The 23429-nt window shown below is 43.0% G+C and overlaps 1 protein-coding gene across 1 annotated transcript in view; it reads left to right on the plus strand.

Annotated features, from left to right (window-relative positions):
• The window catches only part of LOC309702163 (uncharacterized protein), an 854297-nt gene that overhangs the window by 269884 nt on the left and 560984 nt on the right, over positions 1-23429 (plus strand). The window contains exon 8 of the mRNA XM_082526612.1: positions 7764-7865. Coding sequence (XP_082382738.1) covers positions 7764-7865 — 102 coding nt within the window. The remainder of the gene's footprint in view (positions 1-7763; positions 7866-23429) is intronic.

Consider the following 23429-nt stretch of genomic DNA (forward strand, 5'->3'; position numbering starts at 1 on the left):
GGGAAAGTCCTCAGGTCATGTGAGGATATTTACTGATGCGTCAACACTGTCAGATAAAAGAACGGCTGCTGCATTTGTTCTCCCACAAATAAGTTTGGTGATGAGTAAAAGAATTACAGATGATGTGGCAGTTTATACTGGGAGCTGGTAGTGATGTTACTGGCTTGAACTGGGTGGAGGACGCACTAATATGGAGGTATGTGGTTTGCTGGGACTCTAGCAGCGTGCTAGTGAGCACAGGTGATATGTCTTCAGACTCTAGGCAACATATTGTTTTTGATATACTTCATTTACTGTATAGAATCAAACACAGAGGGATAGAAGTGGATTTCTTATGGCTCCCTGTGAATATCGGTGTTGATGCAATGAACAGGACGATAAGTTTAAAAAGGTGCAGCAAGAAGAAGTCGTGCAGGTTTGACTATAAAATACAGTGAAAGTGAGGTGAAGAGTATAATGAAGGTAAAGATGAAGGACGAGTGGCAGGCACACTGGGACAGAGACGGGAAAGGCAGATATTATTATACAGAAAACAGTCGTGTAGAAGAAGCTGCAGCAGAGACCAGGATGGAATCTGGAGAGTCAGAGTTGGTCACACAGGCTTGAATAGCACACTTAAAAAGGTAAACATGACACAGGAAGTGTGACTTCTGTGGACCAGAGGAGACGTTTGACGGGTTGTTAGCGTCGTCAGGATGCTGGATGGAAACGCTGTGCCTGATAGGATGATTACAGGCTGGACTTTGTCTTCCTGTTACAGATGGATCCAGGCCCTGGATGACTGCTGGACACACATGACCCACACTAGGCTGCCTTCATCCATCCTTTCCTCCTTCACTGAGACTCAGAGTCAGCATGTATGTATTTATCAGGGATTTGAATCCTTTCATTACAGAGTGAAGTTAAAGTAGACGTGTGAACACACTAATAAACACAAAGGGACACAACTACTACTCCATGATGGAAAGCTGAAGTATTACACAGCTTTATGAACCTCCTGTTATCCTGGTAGACGAGTACAGCAATAAATCTTTTACTTGGACATCTTCTGGCTCCAATAAGCTTTGAAATGTGACCATGAAGTTAGAGACACACTGACTGAAACCCACAGCTGTGACTGTGGATCACATCCACACACAGTGTAGCTGCTGTCTCTGTGTGAGCCTTTGCACTGCTGCTCGCAGCACCGTTATATCACTCAGCGCTCGCTGCTGTTATTGAATCCACTTTTTACTGTCCGTGCAATCAAGCTCCTCTGCAGAGCTAGAAAATATCTTCGAACCAGTTTATGTGTTAGGGGATCCTTTGCAGCTGTGACTGTTGCCTCTGTTTTTGTCCTTTGGTTCCTGGGAGCCTTTTACATTTCCATCAGCAACAAATATCTGAACAGGCTTTATTGTAGGAAATACAGGATTAAATAGTTGTCATTATTTATTAGATGTTGTTAAAGATGATCAGATGCTTGTTTAGTTTAATGCTGTGGCTTCAGTCAGCATCACTGTGCTGTATAGTTTTATTTTTCTGATCCTTCTGTTAAAGTTGCTGAATAAAAGCTGGTTGGTCTGCACCTCACCTCTGCCTCGAGCCTCCTTCTTTAAAGCAGCAGAGGCTCTTCATTCAGGTATCACAGCTCGAGTTGTTCTGCAGGAGACCCAGAGTACTGTCCTTGGTCCATAATGACATTAATCCTCAAAAATAGTTCTGGCATAATAATTGTGCACACAGTGTAAAACTGAAGAAGCTTCTCAGATGAAATGTCTTCAAGAAACTTAAAAAAGTCCAGACACTTTTGTTTCTGAGCTTCTTAATTCAATTCAATTTTATTTATATAAATCACAACAGCAGTCGCCTCAAGGCGCTTTATATTGTACAGTAGATCGCACAATTATAGATACAGAGAAAAACCCAACAATCATATGACCCCCTATGAGCAGCACTTTGGCGACAGTGGGAAGGAAAAACTCCCTTTTAAAAGGAAGAAACCTCCGGCAGAACCAGGCTCAGGGAGGGGCGGGGCCATCTGCTGTGATTGGTTTGGGTGAGAGAAGGAAGACAGGATAAAGACATGCTGTGGAAGAGAGACAGATGAACCGCTGAGTGTTGTCCCGTCGAGGTGGCTCTTCTATGTTGTGCATTTATGGCACCAAACCACAAATGCAAAGGAAGAAAGGGTCGAGGCTGATTGGTGTATGTGCCCATGAGTATGAGTGTACACGGGTGTTTCTCTGTGTTAGTGACAGTCTGACAGAAGGCTGCATCCCTCAGCCTCATGTGGGCTGTGTAGCCCCTTTACCACTCAGTGAGAGCTCAGACCTGTTTCTGGTGGGTGGTGGACTCCTCCAGGGCTTCCCCTGATTCCCCTTCTGCCACAGAAGACTGTGGCCTCAGAAACTCATATCTGCTTTTTGCAAATGAAGCGAACCTGTTGGCTTCATCAGCAGGGGCGGATCTAGAAGGGTGGCATGGGGTGGCAAGTGCCACCCTAAAATGATCCCTTGCCACCCCAAGTGCCACCCCAGTTTTGCATATGACAGTGTTGTTTATTAAAATAAGTTTAACAGTTTGAGCGTAGTTACAGTCAGCAGTGAATATAAATGCTAGAACTGGATATATTCCATAGTGCCCCCCCCTCCACATTAACAAATGGTTCAGCCCATAGCAGGACGGCTTTCTTCTTGTTTTCAGCAGCAAGTGATGCTTATGATTGTGCCAGAGCACATTTTGAACAGCACCATGGGAATTTTGGATTTTACACAGGTGGGTGGATGTTACACTGTGGAAATGAAGGAAGGTGAGTGCTATTTTAAATGGTTGTAGAAAATGAAAAAACAGCAGGTGTATTGGCTGCATTTTTAGATAAATAGTTGTATCTGTTTACAAAATGTACAATTTATATTTGCATTTCAAGTTATAAACATTTACCCAACACGTCTGTGGTTTTTTTACAGTAAAAAATACTGCTAGGATTTTAGGTTCTTTGTGTGATTTCAGATCAGTAATAGTTACATTAATAGTAATAGTAATACTAATGCAGTATGTCAGTGAAAAAACAACTAAATTCAGTTGAGCTGAAAAGATACCAAACAAAGCAAGAGGAGGAAAAAATAAAATGAAACAATCTGAGGGTGAAATACAAACGTAAACTCAAAGGAGTCACAAACTCTCAGCACTGGAGCCCCCCAGGGGTGTGTTCTGAGCCCCCTGCTGTACTCTTTGTACACATATGACTGTGTGGCCACTACCAGCTCCACCACCATCATCAAGTTTGCTGACGACACCGTCGTGGTGGGCCTGATCTCTGATAACAACGAGACGGCCTACCTGAAGGAGATTAGGAATCTGGAGAACTGGTGCCAGAGGAACAACCTCCTTCTAAACGTCAGTAAGACAAAGGAGCTGATAGTGGACTTCAGCACTAAGCAGGAGAGGAACTACCAGACCCCCGTCATCAACGAGTGCCCAGTGGAGAGAGTGGACAGCTTCAAATACCTCGGAGTTCACATCACGCAGGACCTGTCATGGTCCTGTCACATCAACACCGTGGTGAAAAAGGCCCGACAGCGTCTCTACCACCTCAGACGCTTGAGAGACTTCCAGCTGCCCTCCAAGGTGCTCAGGAACTTTTACTCGTGCACCATAGAGAGCATCCTGGCGGGAAACATCTTAACCTGGTTCGGGAACAGCACCATGCAGGACAGACGAGCTCTACAGAGGGTTGTGCGGTCAGCTGAGCGCACCATCCGCTCCGAGCTCCCTGACCTGCACTCAATCTACAGCAGGCGGTGCTGGACCAAGGCCAGGAAGATCGTGAAGGACCTCAGCCATCCCAACAACAGACTGTTCTCTCTGCTGAGGTCAGGAAAGCGATTCCGCTCCCTGAAGACCAACACAGAGAGACTGAGGAGGAGCTTCTTCCTGCAGGCGATACGGTCTCTCAATCACATCACCACACAGTACTGACCCACACATATGGTTCTTACACACACACTGGACATTCTGGACTTTGGTTTTGCACAACACTGGTCACTATATTCTTCATTTCCGGTTAATACTTGTACAGCTGCTGTTATTGTGTATATATTTATTTATATTTATATTTCTTCATACATTCTTATATAGTTCTATATTGTGTATTTTGTTGTACAGTTATTTTATTTTCAACTTTAATTTATATATTTTATCTTATTCTTCCCAGTTAAATTTACCCTTCATTCTAATTTGTGTTGTACAGTTATTTCATTTTTAACCTTAATTTATATTTTATTCCTTCCTAGTTAAATTTACCCTTTTTAATTTTTCATATTTATTTCCTATCTTATTCATAACCTTTTCCTTTTTTGTTTTCTTTAGGTCACGAGTAGTTGTCCAAGCATTTCACTACATATCGTACTGTGTATGACTGTGTACGTGACAAATAAAATTTGAATTTGAATTTGAATTTGAATTTGAAATGTCCGGTTGTGTTTCAGACCTCAGAGGGTGAATCCAACAAATCATGAAAAATGAGGTTTACATGTTTGTTCATGACAGTGCAGATTTCTGACATTTTGTGTCATTTAAGCTGCAACAATGTGACAGTTTTCTAACAAAAACAGTGAAACTTAAGTTAGACTTGTGTTTGTAAATGAAGCGCCCCATGTTGTGTAGCTTTCTGGAGTTTATACTTATTGGGCTACATATGTATTTAATATACAGGCTGTACAGTACATAACATCAAAACTCACATGTTTCATGTAACTAAAGTGTGTAATCATGTGGGTACAGACAATAATTAAGTTATAGACTATATTTATATGAAAAACGTGCATACTTACTGCATTTGAATCATTTTAACCACATGTAACCACCTGCATATGTGTTTGGGGGGAAAAGGCTTTGATTTTGTCACCCTAAGAAAATTTCTCTAGAGCCGCCCCTGACCATTTCACAGGATTTGCATTTAAAGATGCAACAAGACTAAAATGGTTAGGGTCAGGAGGTCAAAGGTCAGAGCTCCTGTGGGTCTGAGGGCGGCCTCACGCTGGAGAAGGATGAAGGAGTCTGACCTGAGCTAGTGTTTGACATGAACACATCAGCACTGCTGTCAGTGAGCCTAACGACAGCCGTTAGCATCATTTCAGTGTTTCAGTCATAAAAACACTTCCTGTCACTGTGGTGGTTACAGTGACATCATGCAGTTTGTGCTTTGACCTCCAGAGGGCGACAAATCAGCACAGACAGAGAGCTCCATTCAAACTTTGCTGCCATCAGGAATAATTCTTCAAATATAATCATCAGTGTTTGAGCAGTTATGATATCAGGGACAATCTAGACATGTGTGACAATACTGAACATGTCACATGACACACCTCAAACATCATGTGATCCACTCTCAGTCTGCACTTTCATTCATGACTTCAACAGGTTGAAATGAGCTTTGAAGAAACATCAGTTCAGTGCTGAAATATTTAAACGCTGCAGGAAGAAGAACAACAAAGTGATGACGGATGTTTGTGCTTCAAACAGGAAAACCAGCAGAAATAAATCACAGCCTGCCAGAGGTTTGGAGTTTCCGAGGTGCACCTGAACGCAGCACAGTGTTCCAATGCTCCTGATTGTCCTCAAACGTCTCTTTGGGTGTTTCCTTCCTGCTCAAAGTTTTCTTTCACTTCCTGAACTTCGTGGAGTGGAGCTTGTTGTTGGTGTGTGAAGAAACTGTAAGTTTGCTTTGTTTCCTCCTTTAACAGTTTGTCTTTAGGAACTTTACTGTTTGTTCAGCTCGTGTTTGATTTCTTCACACAACAAACTGTGTGTGTTTGTATTTCCGGTCTCTCCATTAAAGTCAGTGTGTAATGTTTCCTGGCTAACATCAGCTGTGTGCAGCTTAGTTCAGCACAAATCTGCCGCTCCATAGTTCACGGTAACGGACTCACAGCTGGACCAACGAGGCCGAGTGTGTCCGCCACTCTGAGCTACGTTCGTGTTTGTGTACTTGTAGTTTGTACTTTGAGTTCACTCAGAGCCCACAGAGGACGCAGCGTACGTGATGACGTCACAGCCCTTTACCTCCTTTACTGTCACTGTGATTAATATTTACACACGAGACACCTGCAGAGCTCTGACGCTAAGCTAGCACACAGCATGCTAACACTAAGCTAAGCTAACGCTAAGCTAGCCAAGAACCCAGAGTGAGGTTAAAGCTGAGTAAACACTGACCCCAGACCAGCACCGTGATAAAGTGAGCTGCTGCTGCTGAACTTGAACAGGTAACAAAGTGATGAGCAGTCAGGCTGCAGGTTTCTACCTGTTCATGTTTCTACAGTAGAATCACTTTGAAGTGTCTTTGTGCTGTTTCATCTTTGATTTGTGTTCATAAACACTCAGAGAAACATCACGTGACCTCATCAGGATCTGTGTTGGTGTGTGGGGCTGTACCTCAGCTTTATGTTGTTACATGCTCATTTGTTCATTTCACACAGTAACATCAAAGTAATGTTATGAGGAGTAATGAAGTAACGTACTCCATTACTTTTAATCAAAGTGTTCTGTGTAATATGTGTAATAATGACTGTTTTGAGTAATGACCAACACTGATCACAACAAAGAGGAAATGCCTCCAACATGCACAAACATTTGAGCCACAACATGCAGTTAATGTGCACAAATGTCTTTGATATGCTGCTCAGTGATGGTGGTGACTGTCAGAGCAGAGCTACTGAGAATCAATAAGTAATATCAATGATGGGATCAGAATCACTAAATTCTTCTCATCCCTGTCAGTATCATACATGTGCTGTATAATGTGATAAATGTAGAGGTGCTGGCTGTTCTCTCACTCTGCTGTTTAGCTGTAAAGGACGCCTCCCTGCCTTTGTCTCATTCATGACCTTTAATAGTCTCTTCTAACATGCAGAGATCTGTATGATCTGTTTCATAGAGTCTAACCAGCCTGTACAGGTAACAACAACAGTCACTGCATCACTGACACACAAACGTCATCTCTGTCAATAACAACATTCATACATGGAATAAAAACACATCAGTGGATCATTGCTGGAGCTGATGTTTGTGCTCCTGGTGCAAAGGCTCTCAGTTTCCTCCTTGAAATAACATCAGTGGTGGGTCAGCGACATGCTTTCTTTCCCTCTCAGGTTTAAATATCTGGGACTCTCCACCGTTTGGTTTTAGAGCTGAAGAAGCTTCTCAGATGAAACGTCTTCCAGAAACTTAAAGACGTCTCTTTTCTCTCCAAGCTCCTTAGATCACATGACCTGGATGACTGAACCTACAGACATATTGACCTGGTTTCATGGTCACATGACAGGTCAGAGGTCAGCGACTGTAACTCAGTTCCTCCTGTTAATGTGAACTCACTGAGTGTTTGTGGTTTACCTCTCAGACTGACTGAAGATGATGATGGAGGAAGAGGAGGACAGAGCAGAGTCTGCAGGGTCCAGCTGTCCGTCTGTGAGGAGTGACTGGTCCAAAGGTCAAAATCCAGCCTTCAGTGGTGAACCTGGAGCAACGAGGTCAGAGAGCTGAACTCACTGAGTAACAGAAATAATTCTGCACTGACATTATAATCAGTGTTGACTCTGGTTGATTGTCTGACTGTGTTTGTGAGCTGAGAGGAAATGAAAATGAGTTTGTAACAAAAATCAGTTTTGTCCAGTTTTCCTGTAAAAAGCTGAACTCTAATCTAAGAGGATGTTACTGACAGGAAACAGCTGCATTATCTGCAGTCTGTGTGATCACAGCTGCTTCAATCATGTTTGTGTCTGCAGAGGTCAGAGGTCACAGTCTGCAGGGTCCAGCTGTCCGTCTGTGAGGAGTGACCGGTCCAAAGATCCAAATCCACTCTTCAGTGGTGAACCTGGAGCAACGAGGTCAGAGAGCTGTGATGACTCCTTTACATGTTTGTGTTTCCTGGATAAATATGACCTGAAACATCCTCAGATTGTTACAAAGATTCATTAAAAAGAAAACAATGAAAGAGAAAAGATCCAAATGTTCGACTTGGTCATTTGCTGTTTGAGGACAGTGATGCTCATATCTGTGGGGAAAGTGTGACCTGAGTGGGTTCATGTTTGTCTTTAAAGAACAGAGCTGCTCTGATTCTCTTTGTGTCTGATCTGTTAAACAGTCTGAGAGGTCACACAGAGACCCAGCAGCTAAAGCCTGGATCATACTGGCTGCTGTTACTCCATCAGGACAACACTGAACCACAGTGGTGTGGATGTAGTGGATAAATCCCACCATACTGATGCTCAGAGTTAACCACAGGGAACAAAACCAGATGTTACCTTCAGATTGTGACCTTTGGAGTGGACGATGCAGATTTCAATAGAGAATAAATGTTGTTGTTTTTCAGCTGTGAAGAAAGAATCTAATTTTCTGAACTTAAGAATTTATGATGCTGGAAACAACATGGAGACTATAACACAACATTTCCACTGTGTTCATAGAATGAATGTAAAACTGTCAGACATTCATTAAATATGCAAAATGTCTACAGAAGCATCAGAGGGTCAGACGTGAAGCACTCAGTGATTTTGATCAAATGACTCATCAGTTATTGATCTGTACTACACTGATCTACCACGTTAGTAAAGCTGGTGTTCTGGTGGTGGAGGGAGACTCGGATCATGTTCTGGTTTTGGAGCAGTGATCTGCTGATGGTTCAGTTTGATGAGCTTCTTCAAAATCATCCCTGACATCACCACTGAAAGGACGTCCATGAAAACAGACTGAAAATTACTGATATGTTCACAATCTGAGAGTTTAAAACTTGACAGACTTGATTCAGATGAAGTTATTTGAGCAGAAACTCCTGGATCTTTATCCTGTGTTGATCTAATCCTTCATGGTTCCTCCACAGAGTGGACCAGCAGAGCTCAGAGGTTCCCAGTGGTCAGTCTGCCCAGCAGCATCAAACACAGCTGGACTCCATATTTATGGTCTGTACATGTACAACAACTACTGTTACATCTGTTCTGTTCACAGTCATCTCCATGCTGCTCTTTGTAGACCAGTGGATCGTCAGTGTGTCCAACATGGATCTGATGTTTGGCTCCATGATTTCAGTCTGATTGGCTCATTCATAAATATTCTGTTCCAGCTGCTGGAGGACAACATCATCACTTTTGTGAAGAACGAGCTGAAGAAGATCCAGAAGGTTCTGAGTCCAGATTACCCAGAATGCTTAGAGAGTCAGAGGAGCAGCAGCAGAGAGGCGTTTGTGAAGATCACAGTGGACTTCCTGAGGAGAATGAAGCAGGAGGAGCTGGCTGACCGTCTGCAGAGCAGTAAGAGGATTTATCTAAAGATTTAACCCTCACGTCATACTGGGCTCTTTTTGTGCCACTTTTTTCATTCGTATGAACGCCATTTCCGCTGTGTTGGGTGTAGCATAGCCAAACTTGCCAGCCGGTTTCGTTTTTGTAAAATCTTCAAATTTTCAGTCTGATTTTCTTACATCAGCCTAACACGGCTTAGCAGCAAAAATACTCACACTCAACACCCTAGGGACCGTTTTGTGCCCCATTGAAACCCATTATAAACGCTATTTTTCACGGCAAAAAAATTACGGTCAAATCGATCGTCTTCGGTTATGTTTCCGCTTCCGCTTGCAGTACTGGCCTTAGAGTTGTAATTTTTTTATTTGTCCACCGGGTGGCGCCCTTGCTCCACATGTGACGCCTGCTGGAACATACACATGTTCTCCAGCGGCCTGCTCGAGACAGATACCCGGAAAAGGCAGACTAATTTCCCGCGTACAGCAGCAGCTTGGCCCGCTGCTCGTTCCGGACCATTTTCTGCCCTTAGGTTCGTTTGATTTTTTTTTTTTTTTTTTTTTTTAATCAACAGGAAATGACGTATTTGTTTTCACGTGGTAGCGGAAGTGTGTGCTGCAGACACGGGAACCGAACCATATGCTCCGGCGCTGCGCGAAACACACCCGCGGCAGAGGCACTCCTCCCCGGGGAGCAGGAGCAGCAGCGCCGCCTGGGGACATTTTTGGCTTCTGGAAAAAAAATTAAAACCGGATCGAAATTAATGTTCGTGCCAATCTTTAGTCCATCTAAAGGCCTAATTATAATAACAATAAAATATTACTTCAAATGGTTTTTTTGGAAAATATTTTATGTTTTATGTTTTTGGGGCAAAAAAAGCAGTGCGCTCATGTGACGAAACCGGGATATAAAGGGTTAAAATCCGCGAAATGTAATTAAAACTTGACATGAATATTTCAAGGAGAAGTAGGTCTAAAAGATTGGCTAATTTAAAGTGGAAAAAAATATTAATATATAAATTTTTTATAGCACTTTTTCGGGCGTGGCAGAAAACGGTCCCTAGGGTGATAAGTGTGAGTATTTTAAAGGATGACGTGAGTTAAGCTGCTGGATAAATGAACATTTTCCAGAGATGGAAGATGGAGCAACATGTTTTAAAGATTAGTTCTTTTTGGAATTGAGTGTTTATTTTTCTTCTCATTCAGAGCTTCAAGCTCCAGTTTGTCATCGTAACCTTAAATCCACCCTGAAGAAGAAGTTCCAGTGTGTGTTTGAGGGCATCGCTAAAGCAGGAAACCCAACCCTCCTGAATCAGATCTACACAGAGCTCTACATCACAGAGGGAGGGACTGCAGAGGTCAATGATGAACATGAGGTCAGACAGATTGAAACAGCATCCAGGAAACCAGACAGACCAGAAACAACCATCAGACAAGAAGACATCTTTAAAGCCTCACCTGGAAGAGATGAACCAATCAGAACAGTGCTGACAAAGGGAGTGGCTGGCATTGGGAAAACAGTCTTAACACAGAAATACAGCCTGGACTGGGCTGAAGACAAAGCCAACCAGGACATCCAGTTCATATTTCCATTCACTTTCAGAGAGCTGAATGTGCTGAAAGAGGAAAAGTTCAGCTTGGTGGGACTTGTTCATCACTTCTTTACTGAAACCAAAGAAGCAGGAATCTGCAGCTTTGAAGACTTCCAGGTTGTGTTCATCTTTGATGGTCTGGATGAGTGTCGACTTCCTCTGGACTTCCACAAAACTACAATCCTAACTGACCCTAGAAAGTCCACCTCAGTGGATGTGCTGCTGATAAACCTCATCAGGGGGAAACTGCTTCCCTCTGCTCGCCTCTGGATAACCACACGACCTGCAGCAGCCAATCAGATCCCTCCTGACTGTGTTGGCATGGTGACAGAGGTCAGAGGGTTCACTGACCCACAGAAGGAGGAGTACTTCAGGAAGAGATTCAGAGATGAGGAGCAGGCCAGCAGGATCATCTCCCACATCAAGACATCACGAAGCCTCCACATCATGTGTCACATCCCAGTCTTCTGCTGGATCACTGCTACAGTTCTGGAGGATGTGCTGGAAACCAGAGAGGGAGGACAGCTGCCCAAGACCCTGACTGAGATGTACATCCACTTCCTGGTGGTTCAGGCCAAAGTGAAGAAGGTCAAGTATGATGGAGGAGCTGAGACAGATCCACACTGGAGTCCAGAGAGCAGGAAGATGATGGAGTCTCTGGGAAAACTGGCTTTTGATCAGCTGCAGAAAGGAAACCTGATCTTCTATGAATCAGACCTGACAGAGTGTGGCATCGATATCAGAGCAGCCTCAGTGTACTCAGGAGTGTTCACACAGATCTTTAAAGAGGAAAGTGGACTGTACCAGGACAAGGTGTTCTGCTTCATCCATCTCAGTGTTCAGGAGTTTCTGGCTGCTCTTCATGTCCATCTGACCTTCATCAACTCTGGACTCAATCTGCTGGAAGAACAACAGACAACCTCCAAGAAGTCTGAAACAGGAGAATCTGCAGAGAAACACTTCTACCAGAATGCTGTGGACAAGGCCTTAGAGAGTCCAAATGGACACCTGGACTTGTTCCTCCGCTTCCTCCTGGGTCTTTCACTGCAGACCAATCAGACTCTCCTACGAGGTCTGCTGACACAGACAGGAAGTTGCTCACAAACCAATCAGGAAACAGTCGAGTATATCAAGAAGAAGCTCAGTGAGAATCTGTCTGCAGAGAAAAGCATCAATCTGTTCCACTGTCTGAATGAACTGAATGATCGTTCTCTAGTGGAGGAGATCCAACAGTCCCTGAGATCAGGACGTCTCTCCACAGATGAACTGTCTCCTGCTCAGTGGTCAGCTCTGGTCTTCATCTTACTGTCATCAGAAGAAGATCTGGATGTGTTTGACCTGAAGAAATACTCTGCTTCAGAGGAGGCTCTTCTGAGGCTGTTGCCAGTGGTCAAAGCCTCCAACAAAGCTCTGTAAGTAAACATAAACTCATCGCTTCATTCTTAAAATCATGGGAAATAAATCAGAGGTGCTCAGTTCAAAGAACACTACCACTTTAGAAAAATTAAAAAATAGTCACTAAAATAGTCATGATACTTTAAATATTTCTCTCCAGCAGGACATGTCAGCATTTCTGAAATATTTTTGTCTTCAACTCGAATCAAAGCACAATCCAGATCCAGCCTATAAGAACATGAGCTCTGATCCTTCAGCCCCTCTGACAGGTTTATTATCCTCAAGTTGTTCACTTGTATCCAACAACCAGGAGTCTAGCTCTGTTTTTTAAAGCAAATACTTGAGCTACCAGACTGCACCTACATCGTTTTCAGATGTTCTTATTTTAAGGTCTGGTTTGTGTCTCATCTTTATTGCAATCCCCCATGTCTCTCTGTTTTTCAAATATAAATCTGTTACCTCGGTGTGGCCAGAACAACATGGTGAACCCAAAATACAGACAAAGGTGAAGGAACTGAATATTACTAGACGTGAAGGCTTTATTTACACACAGGAACTTGACACTTGGAATTTTTTAACATGAACTGTGAACTATGGCGGAAGTCAAGCACTTGAAGCTGTGAGCATGAAGTGGGCTCTGTGGTAGGTTTCCGGAAATGGGTCTTGGTTGATGGTAATCTGAGTCACTGTAACAGAGGTAGAGCAGCATCAGAAAGATCACTGGTGGAGGTTACAGTAAGTGAACGAGGTTATCTTCAATGTCTTATTTGGGGTTTCTGTAGCTCAGGAGGTAAAGCTGGTCTGATCTGACCTACTGATCGGAAGGTTGGTGGTTCGATCCCTGGCTCCTCCAGTCTGCATGTCAAGTATCCTTGGGCAAGATACTAACCCCAACTTGCTCTCCGATGCATCCATCAGAGTATGAATGTGCGTGAATGTACTTAGAAAGCACTAAGTTCAGATAAAGTGTTTGTGAGAATGGGTGTGATTGGGTGGATGTGGCATGTTGTATAGAGCGCTTTGAGTACTCCGGGAGAGTAGAAAAATGCTATATAAGAATCAGTCCATTTACCATTTACTTGTCAGCAGTCGGAAAGCAACTTGGGGAAGGCAGGTGGTGAGGTCTGGGTGAGTACTTGTTAGCTTTGAATCCAGGCAAAGTGGTCCAGTAAGTCTAAGAGACGAAAGGCATTAATGTGGCTGTGAGTGAATCAAGAAGACCAGCATCCAGGAAAACGTGACTGAACTGCAAGGGTGAGTAGATGATCCGAGGATTAGGAGGTTAGCAGAGTTATTGGGAGTGCTGATGTTATATTCAGCCTAGTAGATTACTGTCAGGTGTGGACAATGGACAGGCTGACCAGGCTTCACCCAAAGGCAGAAACCAGAGTCTAGTGGGAAACCACCGCCGCTCACACAGACCATGACAGCAGCATGACCCCCCCCCAAAGCATTCTCTTTCACTTGGCATCATTTACCTCTCCCTTCTCCAATTTCTGATGTGTCCACCTTTGCAATGATAACTGTGATCAGGGTGAACCAAAAAGGTGCCGTGGTGAACAGATACTTAAGTTTGGTGAATGCAGTTTCAGCTTTGGGGGACCAGATGCATGCTGAGACTTGAGTGGTGCAGCTACCTGACTATAGTTGAAAATGAACAGTCTATAAAAATTTGCTATTCCCAAAACCCATTGGAGATGCTTCTTGAATCTACAATGGGTACAAGGGGTAGGCCACTCTGTGAAAGCTTTCACATTTGCCAGATCCGTCTTCACCTGCCCCCGTGCCAAAATGTAACTGAAAAAAGTTATTGATGAGGAATGGAATTCACACTTTTTTGCTTTGACATAAGGTTTATTCTCCAGCAAACGTTGGAAAAATAGCATGGACATGAGACTGATGTTCCTCACAGGTTTTGGGAAAAATGAGGATATCATTCAGATACACCAATACGAACCTGTCAAGGAAGTCCCGGAGGACATCGTTAACTAATCTTGAAACATTGCGGGAGCATTAGTTAACCCAGGCGGCATGACCAAATACTCGTAGTCCCCCAATGGCATGTTTAAAACAGTCTTCCACTTGTCTCCCTGATTGATCTGGAAAAAGTGGTAAGCGTTGCGGATGTGGGGTTTTGTAAACCCAGTGGCACTGTGAAATGGCCTGAAAGCAGAGCTAATGAGGTAATAGGTACTTATTCTTGATGGTAATATCACTGAGGCCCCTGAAGTAAATGCATGGCCAGAGAGAGCCATCCTTTTTCCCCACAAAAAAGAAGTTCCAACTTGAGATGACAATCGTTGGATTATGCCTGCACCGAGGGATTCCTTAATGTACTTTTCCATAGCCGCACACTCAGGTCTAAGCAGGTTATACAGCCAGCTAGAAGGCCGGGTGGAGCCAGAGAGTAGTTCTATGGTGCTGTCCTGTGGTTTGTGAGGTGGCAGTGAAAGCGCTTTACTTTTGCTAAATACTTCCTGAAGATCATGACATTTGGTGGGGACAGAGGAGAGATCTAAAACAGTCTCAGTGTTGGTTGATGGTTCCACAGGTTCCGGTGGACGGGCAGAAACAAGGCAATTTGAATGACAGAACAGACTCTAACTGATTACCCTCTGACCTGACCAGTCTAAGTGGGGGTTATGTAATTCTAGCCAAGGAAACCCGAGTATGAGTGGTTTGTGAGGTGCATGAAAAGCAAAAAAGGTAAGTGTTTTCTTGTGATTGCCAGGGGTGACAGGCTCTGTGCGCTGAGTTATGTGAGGGGACACTCGGTTATTTAATGACTTAGTGGGAATGGGCGGATTAAGGGGGCATAGAGGGATGTTTAACTGTCTCGCTAACTCAGACTCCATGAGGTTCTAATTGAACAAGAGCCTGAAAGGTCTGGTTAACTAGAACAGAGAGTTGGAGTTGCAATCTGGGTTTTTATGTTTGTGTGAGTATCCTCCACCCTTATCCCTGAACTTTCCAGTGGGCAGACCCTGGTGTGGAATCGAAAACAGACAGGTTCATCACGAGAAGCAAGCTGATCTTTCATGGTTTGATTTAATGACTGAAAAACATACAGCGGACGGTGGTTAGCACTGTTGCCGCACAGTGAGAAGGTCCTGAGCAAAAGTCTTTACAAACTCAACCAGGAAATCATCATGCGAGCAGAAAGAAAGAGGATGAGCAGATAGGTAAGCAAGAGAAACCCGCCAGCGTCCCAGGTTTCCAGAGAAGGTTCAGGTTCTAGGTACCTGAAATGGGATGTAATTCAATTCAATTCAATTTTATTTATATAGCGCCAAATCACAACAGTCACCTCAATGCGCTTTATATTGTACAGTAGATCATACAGTAATAGATACAGAGAAAAACCCAACATTCATATGACCCCCTATGAGCAAACACTTTGGCGACAGTGGGAAGGAAAAACTCCCTTTTAACAGGAAGAAATTTTTGGTGTCAAAGTCAAAGCACAGATCCACCCAGTCTCTGTATTTCAGCTTATTTCCTTTATACACACATTTAACAGGAACAGTTTCAGACAGCTAGTGTTTACCTGACATTACCTGCGTACCTCACAGTTTGCAGGTAATGGGCATAATAATTACTGAACAGAGACATCCTGCTGTGAACTTTGTTGCTGTGGATCTAAAATGTAAAAATACATCTGAGAAGATTTCTAATCATGATTTTATGAGCCCCCAAAGTTTGATTCTGTTCATCTGGACGTAGCGCTCTCAGCGGGAGAAACATTTTGTCACTCATCAAGATGACTTCTTCAGGCTCAGCTGACTGCAGCTTTCCCCAATCTTATAAAGAGTACATCTGCATAATGACTCAAACCTAATGGTCAAGGAACTGACCTCCCAGCCTTATTGTTCCTTCAGTGGGCTGGTTTCAGTCATTATGCAAATGTACTTTTTATAGGGTTGGAAACCAGAAGTCAGCTGAGACTGACGAAGTCACCTGGATGAGTGACGAAATGTTTCTCCCACTGAAAGCGCTACGTCCAGATGAACAGAATCAACTTTTGGGATTTACTAACCTGGATGATTGAGCATGGATCAAGACGGGTTTTTATGAGGTATACAGTTTCTTATAATTTCTAAACCAGAAGGTTGAGGAGATGGAGCTCATGATAACTGGCTACTGCCCTTCAGCGTGCTTTATGAAATCATCCAATCAAAATAAAGTTGGCCTTTAGGGAGAGCGGGGCTTTAAAGGGGAATGAGCCAAAGCAGCTTTTAGACAGAAAATGAAATGAGAGTCCAGGATGTGATACATTATTTATAACTACATTTACAGTAATCACACATATTAGAATTAATAAAGTGACCAGCAGTACTGTAGTAAGTGTAATACTGCAGTACTCACAGGCCTGTGCCAGCAGACACTGAACTACTGTCACTAAATCAACCTGCTCTTCACTGGTTTCCATTTACATACATTGGAATAATTGTGTTTAATTTGAAATATTTTTCTTCTGTTACACTTAAATTCTTGAACATTTTTTATTTAATTGTGCATTGTAGTGTACTCATTTGTACACATTTGATTACTTAGATTCAACATATAAAGAGATTTTATTTGATAATAAATATTATTGTCTTGTTGTTCTTGTAATTTTTTTCAGGCTGAGCAGCTGTAACCTGTCAGAGAAAGTCTGTACAGATTTGTTGTCAATGGTCAGCTCCCAGTCCTGTAGTCTGAGAGAGCTGGACTTGAGTACCGACAGCCTGAAGGCTTCAGCAGTAAAGCTTCTGTCTGCTGCAGTGGAGAGTCCACACGCCAAACTGAATATTCTGAGGTCTGACCGATTTGTATTCTTTTTTCTTTTGTTTGTTTGTTTTGTTTTTAACTGAGAAAATAAATCCAGCAATTTAAACAGTAGAGGTAAACTTGATCAATTTACTGTTGTTTCGTACCACATCTGCTCAGCATAAAACAACAAGGATTCTTAAAATATAAGATTAGTTATTGCACCCTGATTACACTTTAACACCAGTCTTTGTTCATGTTTTCATTTTCAGACTCAACGTCTGTGAACTTCTAGCGGAAAACTGTGAAGCTGTGTCCTCAATGCTCAGCTCTCAGTCCTCTACTCTGACAGAGCTGGACCTGAGTATCAAAAATGTGCAGGATTCAGGAGTGAAGATTCTGTCTGCTGGACTACAAAGTTTAAACTGTAAACTAAATACTCTGAGGTCAGATCAATTGACATTTTGTTTTTTTTAAATGAACCAATTAAACATTTTATTCAAGGCTTCCGGTTCCGGCGCTCGTGGGGATGGACACCTAGTACGAGAGCTCTCGACTGAAACTTATTAAAACTGCCCCAAGTAAATTAATATACTATCTAAGTGCACATAAAGAGGAAAAAGGGGTTTAAATGATGTCCAGAAAGAACAAAATAGCTAAGAAGTTAACGTTTGAAAACGTGGAAGATGGCAATGTGCAGCTAACAGAAGGGGCTAACGTTAGCCCCTATAGGGCTAGCCGAGGCCACTCTCCCACTCCTAGCCGCGAGGATTCTGGGACAGAAGATGAGGTTGACCCAGCAAGTTTGACGCTGATACTGAAAGAACTGAGAGACGTTGGGAAAGAGGTGAAAGAATTTCGAAAAGACACGAAAGCGCAACTGGTGGAAATAAGGGGTGAGTTGGATAAAGCCAATGCGCGGCTTAATGATGTGGAAACCAGGGTTGCAGAACACAAAGATAAGCTTCAGAACACAGACGAGATTTTGTCTGAGATACTAACAATGCAATTCAATGTTATTTATATAGCGCCAAATCACAACAAAAGTCACCTCAAGGCACTTCATAAATACAGAGAAAAACCCAACAATCACATGACCCCCTATGAACAAGCACTTTGGCGACAGTGGGAAGGAAAAACTCCCTTTTAACAGGAAGAAACCTCCGGCAGAACCAGGCTCAGGGAGGGGCGGGGCCATCTGCTGTGATTGGTTGGGGTGAGAGAAGGAAGACAGGATAAAGACATGCTGTGGAAGAGAGACAGAGGTTAATAACACATATGATTCAATGCAGAGAGGTCTGTTAACACATAGTGAGTGAGAAAGGTGACTGGAAAGGAAAAACTCAATGCATCATGGGAATCCCCCGGCAGCCTACGTCTATTGCAGCATAACTAAGGGAGGATTCAGGGTCACCTGGCCCAGCCCTAACTATATGCTTTAGCAAAAAGGAAAGTTTTAAGCTGATCTTCAAAGTAGAGAGGGCGTCTGTCTCCTGAACTCAAACTGGGAGCTGCTTCCACACCCAGTCCAACATAGCCAGGCTTTCTTTGCTGCTTTGACAAAACCTCAAATCCCAGTCAGAGATGATGAGCATCATCACAGTGATGATCATTTCTCTGTAACCCAGGCTTTCTGCTTCAGGATCTGTGCACGCTCAGAAAACAAGGAGACCTTTAAACATCATTTCACTAAATGGATGGACTGAGCTCAGCCTACAGATGAACTGGTGCCAGAGATCATAAAGAACATCAAACAGTCAAATTCAACACTTTTAATGGAAATATGAGATTAATCTTAAAAGTAGAGATAGAGTAGAGATAGTGTCTGTCTCCCGAATCCAAACTGGAAGCTGGTTCCACAGAAGAGGGGCCTGAAAACTGAAGGCTCTGCCTCCCATTCTACTTTTAAATACTCTAGGAACAACAAGTAGGCCTGCAGAGCGAGAGCGAAGTGCTCTAATAGGGTGATATGGTACTACAAGGTCATTAAGATAAGATGGGGCCTGATTATTTAAGACCTTGTATGTGAGGAGCAGGATTTTGAATTCAATTCTGGATTTAACAGGAAGCCAATGAAGGGAAGCCAAAACAGGAGAAATCTGCTCTCTCTTTCTAGTCCCTGTCAGGACTCTTGCTGCAGCATTTTGGATTAACTGAGGCTTTTCAGGGAGTTTTTTTGGACATCCTGGAAGTAATAAATGCATGAACTAGTTTTTCAGTGTCACTCTGAGACAGGATATTTCTAATTTTAGAGATGTTGCGCAAATGGAAGAAAGCATGCAGGAAAAGTTTCAAACAAAACTAACATCACTGGAGGCTTACTCGAGGAGGGAGTCGCTCTGACTGTACGGGGTGCTGGAGGGAGAAGAATCGGGAGCTCCATCTATGGCCCACTTTGTGGAGAAGCTACTCCGGGAGAATCTCGTCATCCCACCATCAACACCGTTACAAATTCAGAGAGCACACAGAGCGTTATCGTTACTCCCTCCGGACGGCTCCCAACCCAGATCGATCCTGGTAAAATTCCTGTGCTTCACGGTTAAAGAAGAAGTGCTGAGGCTCGCTTGGCAAAAGAAAGGTTTTATGTGGAATTCCAGCAAGATTAACCTCGACCACGATTACCCCCCTGAGATCATGGCTTTGAGGAAGGAGTATGCAGAGGCACGAAAGGTCCTAAAAGAGAAGAATGTACGGTTTAGGACCCTCTACTCAGCGCGCCTTAAGTTTTTTTTCGAAGAAGGAGCGAAAACCTACAACACGGTGGAGGAGGCAACGGCTGACCTGGCGAGTCGGGGCCTGCCGGTAAAGGTGATTACACCACCGGCAACCCCCAGAGAAAAACTACAAAGATGCCCGCTGTGGCGGGGAGTTGGTGGTCGGCGTCCGCGTCAGATCCGAGGAGCTGCGGGATATAGAGAGAAGCTGCAAGTATACAGACGTGAAGAGAACGAATTTAATGTTATGTATTAGCTATGGACAACATGGTGAAATATGGTTACTGTCGAGCTAAAATGGGTGGGGCTTCTCGTGCTGTGAGTGACGTCGCAGTGGAAAGCCCCCTAACTCAGGGAGTAATAAGGGGTTTCCCTTCAAGTTGTGAGGGTGTCAGTGGAAGTGCTCCACTGTCAGAAGCCAGCTTAGGAGCTTTCAAGCTCCAGTTATGTTCAAATGTTTTCAGTTCATTCCTAACTTTTTTCACTTCTTACTGTTTTAAGAGGGGGTTGCCTGCTGCTATTGAGTTTATGCGCTGTGGTAACTTAATATATCTTTATGGGAAGTGAGTCAGTGAAAGTAATCTCTTTTAATGTTAACGGGGTTCTGAACGTGATTAAGATGAATAAGATACTGTCCAAACTAAGGAAGGAGAAGGCCCAGATTGCATTACTTCAGGAGACACACATGAACCAAGTAGATCACTTGAGATTGAAAAGAAAGGGTTTTAAATATGTATTCTCCTCTTCCGTTAAGTCCAAACACAAGAGGGGTGTGGCTACACTTATCTCTGGTACACTTAACTATGAACATATCTAAGAACTCTGTGACGAGGAAGGCAGATTGGTTAGAATAACAGAATGGATAGAGGGGTCTGAAATCACAATTTTAAATGTTTATGCTCCCCCCGGGAGCGATTGGCTATTCTATAGGAATAGGTTTGATTTATTGGTGGATTCTCAGGGGATAGTTGTCTGTGGGGGGGTTTTAACTTTAGACTTGACCCTAAACTAGACTCCTCCTCCCCGACCAACCAGGTAACAGCACTTACTAGAAAAGTCAATTCCTATATGGTAGAGATGGGGATAATAGATGTATGGAGGGACCGCTACGCATCTACCAGAAATTTCACTCATTACTCTGGTTCCTTTAAAGTGTATGCAAGGCTGGACTACTTTTTTATGTTTAAAGTTGATAGGTTTAGGGTCAAAGACTGTGACATATTAACAAGAGATCTATCTGACCACAGTCCTATCTCTCTATCTTTGCAGGTGGCTAGGAAAAAACGTACCACACTGTGGAAATTGTTATCGCACCTTAATGATCCTGCCATAGTTTCCAAATTAAAGGTAGACATTAAAGAATTTCTAGATGTTAATGACACAGGAGAGGTATCTCCAACTAGTCTTTGGGATACGCTCAAAGCGGTAATGAGAGGTACATTAATTTCTATCGCCTCCCACTTAAAGAGAGTTAAAGGGCAAAAGTTAGCAGATCTACAGGTAAATTTAAAGTTGAAAGAATAGGAAGACATAAACACCGCAAATCCTACTGTAAAGCAGGATATCAGGAAAATACAGGGTGAAATTAATGATATTTACACCCAGGAGGCCCAAAATAACTTAATTTTTTTGAGGCAAAAATACTACGAGACAGGAGGGAAATCTGCAAAATATCTGGCACATAAATAACGCAAACAACTAGAGGAAAGTACGATATACCAAATCAAGGACCCCAAGACTAATATTCTGGAATCAAAATTAGAAGACATTCAGAAATGTTTTGAGACCTTCTTTAGGGAGCTGTACTCACAGCCCAATGCTACGGAGGAGAATTGTACTGATGCCTTTCTTAGCTCTCTAGAATTACCTTCACTCCCGTCTCTCAAAAATGAGCTTCTAACACATCCCATTTTAGTGGAAGAAATTAATGCTTTTTCCAGATTAAAACCAGGTAAGGCAGTTGGGCCGGACGGGTTCAGTTCTCAGTGGTATCGCACCCTGAGGGCAGATCTAGTCCCCACATTGCTGAAGTCATTTAACTACATCCTGCAGGAGGGAGAAATCCCACCCTCCTGGAGGGAGGCAACTATTTCAATTATCCCAAAAGAGGGGAAAGATAAACGAGAATGTGGAAACTATCGACCAATCAGTGTCCTTAACTTGGATGACAAACTATTTACTTCTATTCTTGCTCGTAGACTGGAGAAGTTGGTACCTGACCTCATCGATTTAGATCAGACTGGTTTCATTCACTATAGACAAACAACTGACAACATTAGGAGAATATTACACATCTCTGCTCAAATACAAAAGAACAAAACTCAATCAATGATAGGAAGCTTGGACGCTGAGAAAGCCTTCGACTCGGTCAGATGGGTATTTCTGTATAAGGTTCTGGGGAAGTTTGGCTTTCACGACAAGTTTATTAGAGTAATCCAAGGTCTGTATGCTCGACCCTCAGCCCGTATTAAGGTGAATGGTGATCTCTCCAAGCCCTTTGCTCTGGAACATGGCTGTAGGCAGGGTTGTGCAATCAAACCACTTCTCTTTGATTTATTCATAGAAACATTAGGCCAAGCGATTAGACAAAATCATAACATTAGGGGTGTTGCATTGTCAGGAGTTGAACATAAAGTGGTAATGTTCGCCGATGATGTACTGGTCTGCCTGGAGGAGCCAGAGAGGTCTTTTAGTGATTTGATGTCTACTTTAAGTGATTTGGGGAAGTTATCTGGTTATAAGGTCAATATTTCAAAAACACAGGTGATGACTTTAAATTATACAGCTTCTGCAGCTTTACGTAGGAAATTTAAAGTAAATTGGGATAATGAGAAAATTAAGTACCTGGGAATATATTTGACTGCGGACCTCTCGGGGCTCTTTCAGGCAAACTACGAGCCAATATCTGCAAGTATAAAAGCTGATCTGCACAGATGGAATCTGGTCCCCTTCATGAGTCTCAGCTCCCAGGTAACTTTTAAAGCATGGATATCCTGTGGCCTTACAACATTCCTCTCTCTTACTCATAGAAATATTGTGCTCAGATTTGAGACCTTACAGGACAACCTGACAAAATACAACTTTCATAGATACTTACAGCTGAGATCATATATTGATCATGAATGCCAACTTCAATGATGCTGAGTCGCATTTTTTCCTCATCCTGAAAAATGCCACAACCATGACCCCTACTAAATCTATTTCTAAACTATACAAAGCTCTCTCTAGTGCCAGCAAGGATAACACTTTATACACTAAGGATAAATGGGAAAGGGAATCAGGGATTGCTATTTCTGTGGGGGAGTGGGAAAATGTTTTGTACTGCCAGTGGTCCACGTCCAGTTCTATGAGCTGGAAGGAACATGGCTGGAAGAATATTATTAGGTACTTCAAGACTCCATATCAGGAGAGGTACAAAGGGGCTTATATGCAATGCTGGAGACAATGCGGCTCGACTGTTGCTAACCATTTTCATGTCTTTTGGGACTGTCCCAAGTTAAAAAACGTTCAGGTCTCCTTAAGTGCAGTCTTTAACGTTCAAATACCTTTAGATTTTAAGGTTTTATACATGGGTTTGGTCCCCTTTCTGGAATGTAGGAGTGAGATTAAGTTGGTGCAATTACTCTTGGTGGCAAGTAAAAAAACAATTACTAGAAGATGGTTAAGCCCAGCCCAGCCTACCCTAGACGACTGGTTTGGGATCATTTT

The sequence above is a fragment of the Aulonocara stuartgranti genome (genome assembly GCF_965226115.1).
Source record: "Aulonocara stuartgranti genome assembly, chromosome: 3".
Taxonomy (NCBI): domain Eukaryota; kingdom Metazoa; phylum Chordata; class Actinopteri; order Cichliformes; family Cichlidae; genus Aulonocara; species Aulonocara stuartgranti.